Source organism: Ovis canadensis, chromosome 16 (assembly GCF_042477335.2).
Source record: "Ovis canadensis isolate MfBH-ARS-UI-01 breed Bighorn chromosome 16, ARS-UI_OviCan_v2, whole genome shotgun sequence".
In the NCBI taxonomy this organism is placed as follows: domain Eukaryota; kingdom Metazoa; phylum Chordata; class Mammalia; order Artiodactyla; family Bovidae; genus Ovis; species Ovis canadensis.
The window spans coordinates 51,560,627-51,572,130 of record NC_091260.1 but is presented as its reverse complement, the minus strand read 5'-3'; the positions used below and the strand labels follow the sequence as shown (position 1 = coordinate 51,572,130).

Genomic DNA, 11,504 nt, shown 5'->3' with positions numbered 1-11,504 from the left:
CAGGGATCAAACCCAGGCCTCCTGCATTGCAGGCAGATTCTTTACCAACTGAACCACCAGGGAAACCCATGTAACAATAAGACAAGCTAACTCATGTGACTTTCTAAGACTGCTTTACACTGGGGCAAAGGATGTTATTCATCTTGGTTACTATAGCCATTCTTGGAGCTTCCCAGGTGGCTCAGAAAGTAAAGAATCTGCCTGCAATGTAGGAGGCCTGGGTTCAATTTCTGGGTTGAGAAGAGTCCCTGGAGGAGGAAATGGCCACTCGAGTATTCTTGCCTAGAAAGTCCCATTGACAGAGGATCCTGGCGGGTTACAGTCCATGGTGTCTCAAAGATCCTGCTACGACTGAGTGCACTTTCCCACTTTCCCATAGCATTCTTACAGGTCCATAGGACCAAAGCTACTCAATAACAGTGAACTGAACAGAAGTTTATAAGTCACTGTCCATTCAGCATCTCTGGAATTGTCACCCTATATTCACAGTCTCGCGGATTCTTCTTAAAAAAAAAAAAAAGGTGAATCAAGACAGTGGTGTTCCATGGCCAGAATCCAGGTTAGATTATCCACGACAAGTCAGACGTGAGCAAAAGTGTGTTGATGACAGAACTGTTATCTGCTTATGACTTTGAACATAAATGATGTGGAAGAGCATCCAACAATTAGTAAGAAGTCATCCAGGCTTGGGCTTCCCTGGTGACTCAGCGGTAAAGAATCTTCCTGCAACACAGAAGTTGTGGGTTTGATCCCTGGGTCAGGAAGGTCCCCTGGAGCAGAGCATGGTAACCCTCTCTAGTATTCTTGCCTGGAGAAGTCCATGGACAGAGGAGCCTGGCAGGCTAGAGTTGGATACTGAAGCGACTTAGCATGCACGCAGCCAGGCTTGACAAATATCATGGTTTTAACCATGAGGCTGTTTTGAGGACAATTTTTATGGACAAACTAGTTTAAGGAGAGTCTAAATGACCTCTATCATTGTCTCAGAATTCTGTCCTGTATACGTCGGTACCAGTGCGGCACACATGTATCTTATATTCTTGAAAAGCTGTGTGAGAATCAGATTTTCACAACTAGAATCCTATTTTAAATACACAGGGAAAACTGTTTATCCATTAAACAAAGGGTCGGCAGATTTTTTCTGTAAAGAGCCAGATAGTGAAGATTTTACACTTTGTGTGATGTACAGTTGGTGATAGAATCACAAAGCAACCATGTATCAACACAACTTTACTTACAAGACCAAGTGTATGTGTTAGTCACTCAGTCGTATCCAACTCTTTGTGATCCCACGGACCGTAGCCCACCAGGCTCCTCTGTCCATGGAATTCTTCAGGCAAAATTACTGGAGTGGCTTGCCATTCCCTTCTCCATGGGATCTTTCCAACTCGGGGATCGGACCCAGGTCTCTTGCATAGCAGGCTGATTCTTTACCATCTGAGCCACCAGGGAAGCCCATTACAAGAACAAGTAGTGGGCCAAATTTGGCTCCTGGGCCATAGCTTGCCAACTTCTACATTAAACAAATAATTCTCAGGTGGCTACTACGATGGATGAGGCATAGGTAACCACCAGTGATACACAAAAAAAATACACAACAGAAAAGCTTGTGGAACTCTATCATGTATGTTCAGAGATGGGAGGCAGGACAATTTAAAATATACCTGCAGTAAATGACTTCATTAAGTACACAATCTTCCTTTACAGCAACACTCACTCAGAAAAGCAATTGATAAACTTTGTCTGTTTAGACTTTTGTCTCATGAATCTTTTAAAGTGGATCTAAGATAGTTCAAGCCTAGATTTGAATCCACCACCTCCATCTGAAATAAGGCCAGTACATTTGGGGTCAGCCAGGGATGCCGAAGAGGTACCAGCCTCTGAAAGGCTCCATCCCTTCCTTTCCTCTTCTTCTGCTTACAACAGCGATACTTTTACTCACACTTCCTGTTTCTGGCACTTGCCTTCTTTTCTTCTGTTTAGACTTCCCCCCTACTTCCCCGCTGTGGTTAAACAAGTATAAAGTCCTAAAGCTATAGATTTAAGTTGCTCGCTCTCTCTCTCTCATTCATTCCTACGCATAGGCTCACGCGCTGGCTGTCTCCTCTATTTCTCTCTCAGAATGACACTTCTAAGTAGAGCTTTGGGTATGCTTTTCTATTTACTTCAAGCCGTTTCTGGAGAAAGTGGCTATGCAGAAAATGGTGAGTCATTTCTGATTTTTCTTCATGATTTCAGATGATTCCTAGCATCTATTTCAGTTGCTCAGATCCCTAATAGACTGGAGTGGGGCACTGGGTTAAATTTAAGGGAGTTTGAGGGCTTACCACCATTTTGCCGGTTCTAACCACCAGGACAGGGGGCCTGGGGCCAACACTGCAAGTGGTCTGTAAAGCCTTAGAATTGTCAAGGGATGCACTTGACTCTCCCAGTGTGAATCTTAAATATTTGTTGATGCCTCTGATCTTACAAAAAGAACACCCATAGAGACCCAATGGTTATGCTTGTTAGAGAACCTTCAAGGTAACTTTACCTTGCCAAGAAAAGAAGCTCATTTTGTTTTGCTTTATCTTTTTAGGAGGCTCCAAAAATATCACTTTCAAGATAAAATAGTATCTAGAAAACAACCACTTTGTCTGTACTTACCTTTGCATTTTCTCAGCACCTATTCCAGTATCTAGAACATAGCAGACATTTAACAAATATTTGAAAATTTCTTCAAAACACATGTAAGAATTAAAGATTTTAAAATTAAAAAAATAAAAAACTAAAAAAAAATTAAAAAAATATGATCTAACTCCAAAAAATAAATTAATTAATTAATTTAATTAAATAACCAAAAAAAAAAAAAACTTTAGTTTTGGTGTGATCATGTGGTATTCTTAGTGAATAACTGAATAGGGGTAAGATCTGAATGAGTTCTTTTTGAAATATATTTAACTGTATCCAGGCCAATGAATTTATCATCATGTAATAAGTCTCTTTAGAATCCTTAAATATTTAGTACCTAGAGGCAGATGGTGTCTACTTTGTAAATCTATTGTAATTACAACTGAAATTATGCAAAGATGAAGTGGCCCAGAGGAGCCACCTGGAAACTTGGACCACCAAATTGTTCCTGAAAATTAAATGCTTTCACTTCAAGATTTTAAAAGTATTTGCGTAGTGAAGCTATTAAGCACATCAGCCTAAGACTCAGCTTAGATAGCTTAAGTCATGTAATCACTAAGGAAGGAAATCCCTAGCATATTTTCATTAATGGAATTGTCAGAGGGTTGACATTTTTCATAGTGTGACTGTGAATGAATCACTTTGTGGGGGATGATAATTATTTCATGGTAAATGTTTTCTTGTGTCTGTACATGTAGATGCTTGGCAGGTAACACATAAATCTTACCCTTTGGAATATAATATATCCCTTCTGCTCCCCCAACCCCTGCAGTGGTCATTTTATTTTAAAAACAAATTAATGATTCTCATTGAAAGCTGAGTTTTCACTTCAACTTTTTAAATTTCAGGGTATTTTTTAAGAAATCTGTAACCACCCATCCACATGATTACTTCAAAATACTTCTCGGTTTGAGATGTCAGGAATTCAAAATAATCAACTGCTCTTTGTTAAAGATAAGTTAGTTCTCTGATAAGCATAAGAGTTATCAAGAGAAGAAGATACTTTTTAAAAATCCAAATCATTTATACTTTTAATCAACTAAGCCCTTCCAGTAGGGAAACTTCTAAATCACGTTGTCTTGTCTATAATACATATTTCAAAAATTCTAATTTTTATAAGTGAGCATTTTTTAAAAACTCACTGTTCATAAGCTCTATGTAATTTCAAAGCTGTAGTCATAATAATACCTTTGACAAAACACTCTTTTTCAAAGGAGCCCCCAAAGACTTCATGTATATTCTTCGAATTAGAATTCCTTTTTTTTATCTTTTCTCTATTTCTCAAAGAATGTGATAATAGTCTTAGCAAGCCCTTATTTAGTGCCTTCTGTGTTCTAAGCAAGATCTTTGTACTCAGTGATTTCCTCTTAGTAACACGAATTTAAATATCACAACCCTGAAGCTTAGAGAGGACCTGATGAAGGATTACAGCTATACAGTGGAACAGCCAGGATTTAGATCCACACCTGTCCACCTCTGTTGCTGGAGGTCTTAACCACTCTGTATATGACTCTTAATTAAGCTGAGAGCAGATATGACATTCTCTTTGTAAAATACCATGCAATTTTTCAGGTTATTGAGGGGACTTTTCTTGTTTACAAAGCAACTTTGGCTCAGAATCAATGAGCTCAGAACCTGCTAAACAACCAATGAGCTATTTCTCAAAACACAGCCATTTTAACTGTATGACCACTACTTTTTTCTCTTTCATGGAAGTATTAATTTACAATGTTGTGTTAGTTTCAAGTTGACCCACAAATGTCTGAATCCAAAGAGTAATGTAGGTTCTGTTGTACCAGATTGGTAGACGTTCTAAGGAAGAGAAAATATTTAGAGTGCATGAGTACTGTCATATAAGGGCAGGCTAAAGCCACCCAGAACCATTCCATCAAGAAAGGTGCCAGCAATTAGGGGACTGGATCTCACTCGGTAAGATTAGGAGTGAATATTTTGACATGGGAGCCCCAAATAGTGGGCTGCCCTTCATTATTTTCAGCTGGGCCATATCCAGCTGAAATACAGTTCAGTTCAGTCACTCAGTCATGTCCAACTCTTTGCGACCCCATGGTGTGCAGCACACCAGACTCCCCTGTCCATCACCAACTCCCGGAGCTTGCTCAAACTCATGTCCTTTAAGTCGGTGATACCATCTAACCATCTTATCCTCTGTCGTCCCCTCCTCCTCCTGCCTTCAATCTTTCCCAGCATCAGGAGTCTGCTGGTGGCAGAATTGTGAGCTCGATGGACTCTAGGTGTAGTCAGAAGGAACAGTGCCTGCAGCTCTTACCTAGGTGTGGCTCTTCAAGATTTGTTGCTTTGACGGAACTGAACTTTCTCTCAACCGGTTGGTCCACTCACAACCAGCTTTACTAATTCTCCCAAAGAAATACTGGGTTGTTGAAGTAAAGAGGATTCTGTCTGTAATCCCACGGCCTTCAGGATACTCAGTTGGGGTTTAATTTTCAGTATATTCTCTATCCTATTTAAAGCCTGTGCTGTGTTGTGCTGTGCTTAGTCGCTCAGTCGTGTCTGACTTTTTGCGACCCCATGGACTGTAGCCCGCCAGGCTCCTCTGTCCATGGGGATTCTCCAGGCAAGAATACTGGAGTAGGTTGCCATGCCCTTCTCCAGGGGATCTCCCCAACCCCTAGAGCTTCAATTTTCTAGTACCGGTGGCCAAAGTAGTTTCAGTATCAATGGACCTTGAAGCAGTCATAGCTCACACTCAATCTCTCTGAGAATGGATTTGGTTACTCTGGATTTTCTCAGATCCCAGATGGAGTATCTTTGATGACATATTTTTCTTTTTTAAATACTATTAAATATACACACAAAATATATATTTAATCTTACGGGCTTCAATCTATCTTAAGAAATCAAATACTATCTCTAAAAGACAGTACTTTCAAAAAGCAATGGCATAAAAATTCTGGTTTCCCACAAGCTTCTAGAATTTTTCTCATATTCATAAAACACAATATCTGTAAAAGGAAGATATACTAGCACAGAAGTAGTATCTTTAAGATTTATGGGAAGCTCCACCAAGTCTGAGTCTTGTGATGTAATTTTTTCTGATCCTGTTTGCCTCAGTTAGTAGCTTAAGACAAGCGGCCTTAAATAAATATTCACACAGTGGGAAAAATCAATGGGATTTTTAGGTGGGATATCTGTTTAGGTAAGGGAAAGCTCCTGTTTTAAGAAGTGAACTTCTGACTGCAAGATAGCTATCATCTTCTATCATTCATTCAAAAAATATTCTTGGGAGGCAATAAAGGAAAATTAGTAATAAAGTACAAGGTTAGATTAGGTGGCACATAAATAATAGAGTATCTCATTTAAATGTATAGACTAACAAAGAAATACTCATTATATAAAAGAAAGGATGCATTTAGTGTCTCGTTCTGGATCTCCAATGCTCTTGCCCAATAGCGAGATATTTATAAATCTTTGGAGACTATTTATTAATTGTGATGACTTTTTTCTATTAGAAAAAAATCTATGCTTATGAAGCTTTGTCTGAGTTTTGTCATTTTGTTTGTTTTTATTTTTGTTTTTTTCGAAGTCCTATTTCTTGTCTTGCCCTTGGGCTTTCCTTCTTTAGACAAACAATCAACATTCCATGTTTGCCATGAAAGGCTACCATTCCAGCAACATCAGTCCAGATTGCACAAGGAGGCACTTATTGGCTTCATTAACATCTGTAGGTTTGTTCCTTGCCAGGAGATTTTGATGACACAGAACTGGATGACTACTCATTCTCATGCTACAGTCAGCTGGAAGTGGATGGACTCCAGCACTTGCTGACCTGCACGTTTGATGACTCGGACATCAACAGCACCAATCTGGAACTTGAAATATGGTGAGGAATGGTGCCTTCAAAGGGTGCTTAGAAATCCCCCATCTCTGTTTTGTATACTACACACAGCAACAGCTGCAAAGGAGAATATGGGGGCTAATTATCAAATATTAAAATTGAGTAAATTCCAAAAATTTCCTCAAACTCCTTGTCTTTCACCAAGAGACTCAAGCAAAGAAACACTCAGGAGCTCATCTATCAGGTCTTTGCTGCTACAACCAAATGATGGTGTGGATATGAGAGGTCCCACATCCCTCCTGACTTCAAGTCAGAATTTAAATTCTGATTGCCCTGGTTCATTCCTCCCCTAAAGGCTCTTTGCCCAACATGGAACAATCTAGTGTCTTCAAGCCATACTCCTGGGCGGGTGCCTGGTTTCTGATCCTAACACAAGCACTTAGCTAGCTTTTTAACCTAGAGTAAGTTGTGTAACTTATCTATTCCTTTGTTTCTTCACCTGTTAAATACCACCTCATAGGGAGATGTGATGGTTAAATAATGTAATACTTCAATTATTTAATTAGATGACACATCCAGTATGTAATAAGTAATGAAAAACAGACATTAAGTCAAAACTCTGTGAATCTAGACCCAACTGCCACCCAGCCAGTTGCTGATACCAGTTTTCTAAAAATCCACAGGAAGAAATTGACTCTGGGTTTCATGGAGCCACTAAGAAAGGTAAAAAGAAAGAGAAAGTCTCTTAATGGGTTTGAAAGTTTAGTAAAGAGCTCAGAGAACTTATCTTCTCCCTCTTCCACAAAACATCTCTTGTTGCCAAGAGTTACTATCTCTGATGACTTGAAAAAAAATACTCTGTCATGAAATTCTGACTTGTGGCTATTTCCAAATTCATATCAGATGACCTAATTTTAGTTAGTTGTATAGTAAGGAAAATGAGTCAAAATCTACCAGTAGTAAAAGAGGGCTTCTTATAATCCATAGACAGCCAATCTCCCATGACACATGGTCTTGACAAGTCCTGGATCCCATGTCTTATGTTAATTCCCTGCCTCTGTGCATGCAATATCTCCTGCTAAGGTCTTTAGATAAATATGACCTTGAACTTGAATGCCACAGTGTGTTCTCAGTCTGCCTCTGTCAGTTCACTTTTATCACATGCTTTCCAGGAATAACATACATCTAGAGAAAAGGAACCTACAATGTCCAGGGTCTGTGCAACAAGTACACTACACTAAAGCTGCTGAACAACTCATTCAAAAGATGCACATCATTTTTGTGGGCAAAACCCCTCTGACACAGAGGTCTACTTTGCCTCTCCAGTTAGCTGGGTGGTAAACAGCAGCGGTTTTATTTGGGGAGGTGGAGATAGACCTTCTGTCCACTTTCACTCATAACAGTATCTGACCACTTCCTTGGCCACTTGAACAAACTTCCTCACTTCCTTTCACGAGTCTCTTGATTTCTCCTGTCGTATTTTAACCTGTCTGTAGCCTCCGTTTGGGTTGCTAGGTTGGATTCAGATATTTCCATTGGAAAAGGATTGTTTGAAGACATGTTTTCCACGTTAAAAAGTAAGTATGAAGCCCTCAGTAGGCTAAGATGCTTCTGGAAGGCAATCATTTTTGCAAAGTTAGCTACACCTTGAGGGGAAGATTCATGCAACTCCTGGATTCTGAGCAGTCATGTAGCTCAAGTTAAGTGTGTGTTAAGTCATTTCAGTCATTCCTGACTCTTTGTGATTCTATGGACTATAGCCCACCAGGCTCCTCCTGGGATTCTCCAGACAAAAATACTGGAGTGGGTTGCCATGCCCTCCTCCAGGGGATCTTCTTGACGCAGGGATCGAATCTGCATCTCTTATGCCCCTGCATTGGCAGGGATTTTTGTTTTGCTTTGTTTTGTTTTTACCACTTAGGGCCACCTGGGGCACATGGGGGGCTGTAGCTCAAGTTAAAGCCCCTTAAATAGTGTTGAATTTGCTGCAAAGTTTGGACTTCTTTCCCCCAAAATTGCTTTATGCAAGCTTTTCTCTTTTTTCTGTGAATATAAATTTATAAAGAAAGAAATTGGAAATCACTGAAAACTGAGTTCTGCTGAAGTCTTTACACAGGTGGGATTTTTGATGGAAACCAGATGTTTCCCAGAGGGCTCACCAGGGTTATTTTCCAACAAGCACTTACCACCTGCCTGATCTGGCCGCCAGACTCCCAGACTTAGAAACCAATAATTTAGTGTTCGATATGTGGATCCATCTTTCGGGGATGGACTTGGGTTAGCCAAAATCACAGAGGCAAATGACCAGCATGCCAAGTGACAACCTCACATGGATAAATGCAACTCTTACAGTGACCCAAATATTCATCCCACGCTCAAGTCTTTGAGGGGAGGTGGCAGAGAGGGCAGTAGATCATACATCAGTATAAATGCACTCTCACTGGGGGATCTAGAAATTTTTTGTTCACCAGCACCCTGACCGGCTCCCAGCTACTGGCAGTGACAAAGCTGAAGCTCCGGAAACAGGCAGGGAGGTTGTTATCCCAATAATCAATATAACCAATAACCCAATAACTAGCTCTGTGACCCGAGAATCACATTTAAAGTCTGATCATAACAACCACTCACACTGGGGTAGAAGGATTAGTGTTTGGCTTATGGTTGGTGCCTGTAAATGATATTTAATTTTGTGTCATGGGATTTTCATTTAAATATGTGATCCAAAGGTTCAGTAAATATAGAAGCAAAACAAAGGAAATCTGTTTGTTGATTTTATTGATAAAACCAGAGTTATTTGATTCAGATCTCAAAGTGGTTAATTTTCTTTTTTAAATTTAGTTGCTAGCTTCTTAAAATCTAGGTATCTCTTTTTGAAAATCAGATCTGGTAATACTGGTCCCAGACAGAAAAAAATTAACTGAACAGAATTCTGATGGCTTCTATAGATGGGGAATTAAATCTCAGTCCTGAAGTTAGCCCACTGTTCTCATTTTTACTACCCACGTGGACACCATAGACATGTAAATTTGGGCCCCTGCTTTTTAGCTGTTTGCATAATTTCACAGGCAGCTCTCAGAAGGTAATTGTATTTCCTTTATTTCCACATTCGTGGAGGCACCACAGTCACTCCCATGTGCCACCTACAGATACCACTTCAAATATCTCTTTTTTATTTCATCAATTACCTCCAACATCAGAGGCTACATCCAACCCAGGCTACCTCATGTTCTTGACTTAACTAGCAATATCTGTCAAGTGCTGTTAATCTAGTCCTTTCTAAACCATACTAACTTTTGAGAAGACTCTGTCTTTTAGGATCAAATGAGGAATAACCTCTGTGGTTTGTTTTTAGTATTTCCTGTTTGCAGCAACAAGAGAAACGTGTTTATCACACTAAACTACACAAATTTGTAGGAGATTGAAGAAAGTGTCATTAAGGTGAAGAATCCTGTGGTCCCCAGCAGTCTCTATTTTCAGAAAAAAAGGAATTTGTCTAAGTAGCTTAGGGTTGATGTCCTCCATGGGGCCAATTTTGCCAGCCTATGGGTCTACTTGGGTACCTGTAGTAATCTTTTCTCCCCACCAAAATACCCTAAAACCACACTATCCAACAGAAATATAATATGACCCACAAATGTGGGAGTGATATATGTAATTTAAATTGTCTACTGCTGCTGCTAAGCCACTTCAGTCGTGTGGACTCTGTGTGACCCCATAGATGGCAGCCCACCAGGCTCCCCCGTCCCTGGGATTCTCCAGGCAAGAACACTGGAGTGGGTTGCCATTTCCTTCTCTAATGCATGAAAGTGAAAAGTCAAAATGAAGTCGCTAAGTTGTGTCTGACTCTTCACGACCACAGGGACTGCGGCCTTCCAGGCTCCTCCATCCATGGGGTTTTCCAGGCAAGGGTACTGGAGTGGGGTGGGTGAAAACTAATTTTAATAACATCTTATTTAATGTAATTTTGCCAAAATATTATCATTTCAACCTACATGAACAAAAAATATGAACAGTAGGAATACAAATATTCATGAGGTATTTTGAATATCTACATCTTCAAAATCTGTTATTTCATATTTGGAGCACATCTCAATTTAGACAAGCCATATTTCAAAGATTCAATATCCACACTTGGGGTTGTGGCCATTGTGTTGGGGAGTGTAGTCCTCAGTTCAGTTCTGTTCAGTTCATCTCAGTCGCTCAGTCGTGTCCGACTCTGTGACCCCATGAATCACAGCACGCCAGGTCTCCCTGTCCATCACCAACTCCAGGAGTTCTCTCAGACTCACGTCCATCAAGTCAGTGATGCCATCCAGCCATCTCATCCTCTGTCGTCCCCTTCTCCTCCTGCCCTCAATCCTTCCCAGCATCAGAGTCTTTTCCAGTGAGTCAACTCTTCACATGAGGTGGCCAAAGTACTGGAGTTTCAGCTTTTGCATCATTCCCTCCAAAGAAATCCCAGGGCTGATCTCCTTCAGAATGGACTGGTTGGATCTCCTTGCAGTCCAAGGAACTCTCAAGAGTCTTCTCCAACACCACACTTCAAAAGCATCAATTCTTCAGCGCTCAGCTTTCTTCACAGTCCAACTCTCACATCCATACATGACCACTGGAAAAACCATAACCTTGACTAGACAGACCTTTGTTGCCAAAGTAATGTCTCTGCTTTTCAATATGCTACCTAGGTTGGTCATAACTTTTCTTCCAAGGAGTAAGCGACTTTTAATTTCATGGCTGCAGTCACCATCTGCAGTGATTTTAGAGACCAAACAAATAAAGTCTGACACTGTTTCTACTGTTTCCCCATCTATTTCCCATGAAGTGATGGGACCGGATGTCATGATCTTCGTTTTCTGAATGTTGAGCTTTAAGCCAACTTTTTCACTCTCCTCTTTCACTTTCATCAAGAGGCTTTTTAGTTCCTCTTCACTTTCTGCCATCAGGGTGGTGTCATCTGCATATCTGAGGTTATTGATATTTCTCCCGGCAATCTTGATTCCAGCTTGTGCTTCTTCCAGTC

At 40.3% G+C, this 11,504-nt stretch overlaps 1 protein-coding gene across 3 annotated transcripts in view; it reads left to right on the top strand.

Moving 5' to 3' along the window:
• Positions 1 to 1,825: 1,825 nt before the first annotated feature.
• The window catches only part of IL7R (interleukin 7 receptor), a 33,728-nt gene continuing 24,049 nt past the window's right edge, over positions 1,826 to 11,504 (top strand). The window contains exons 1-2 of one of the 3 annotated variants that reach the window (XM_069556156.1): positions 1,826 to 2,204; positions 6,391 to 6,529. In XM_069556156.1, the coding sequence (XP_069412257.1) occupies positions 2,123 to 2,204; positions 6,391 to 6,529 (221 nt within the window). In that variant the 5' untranslated portion in view covers positions 1,826 to 2,122. Of the gene's footprint in view, positions 2,205 to 6,374; positions 6,530 to 11,504 lie in introns of all 3 variants that reach the window. The other 2 variants (XM_069556158.1, XM_069556157.1) reach the window with 2 other exon arrangements.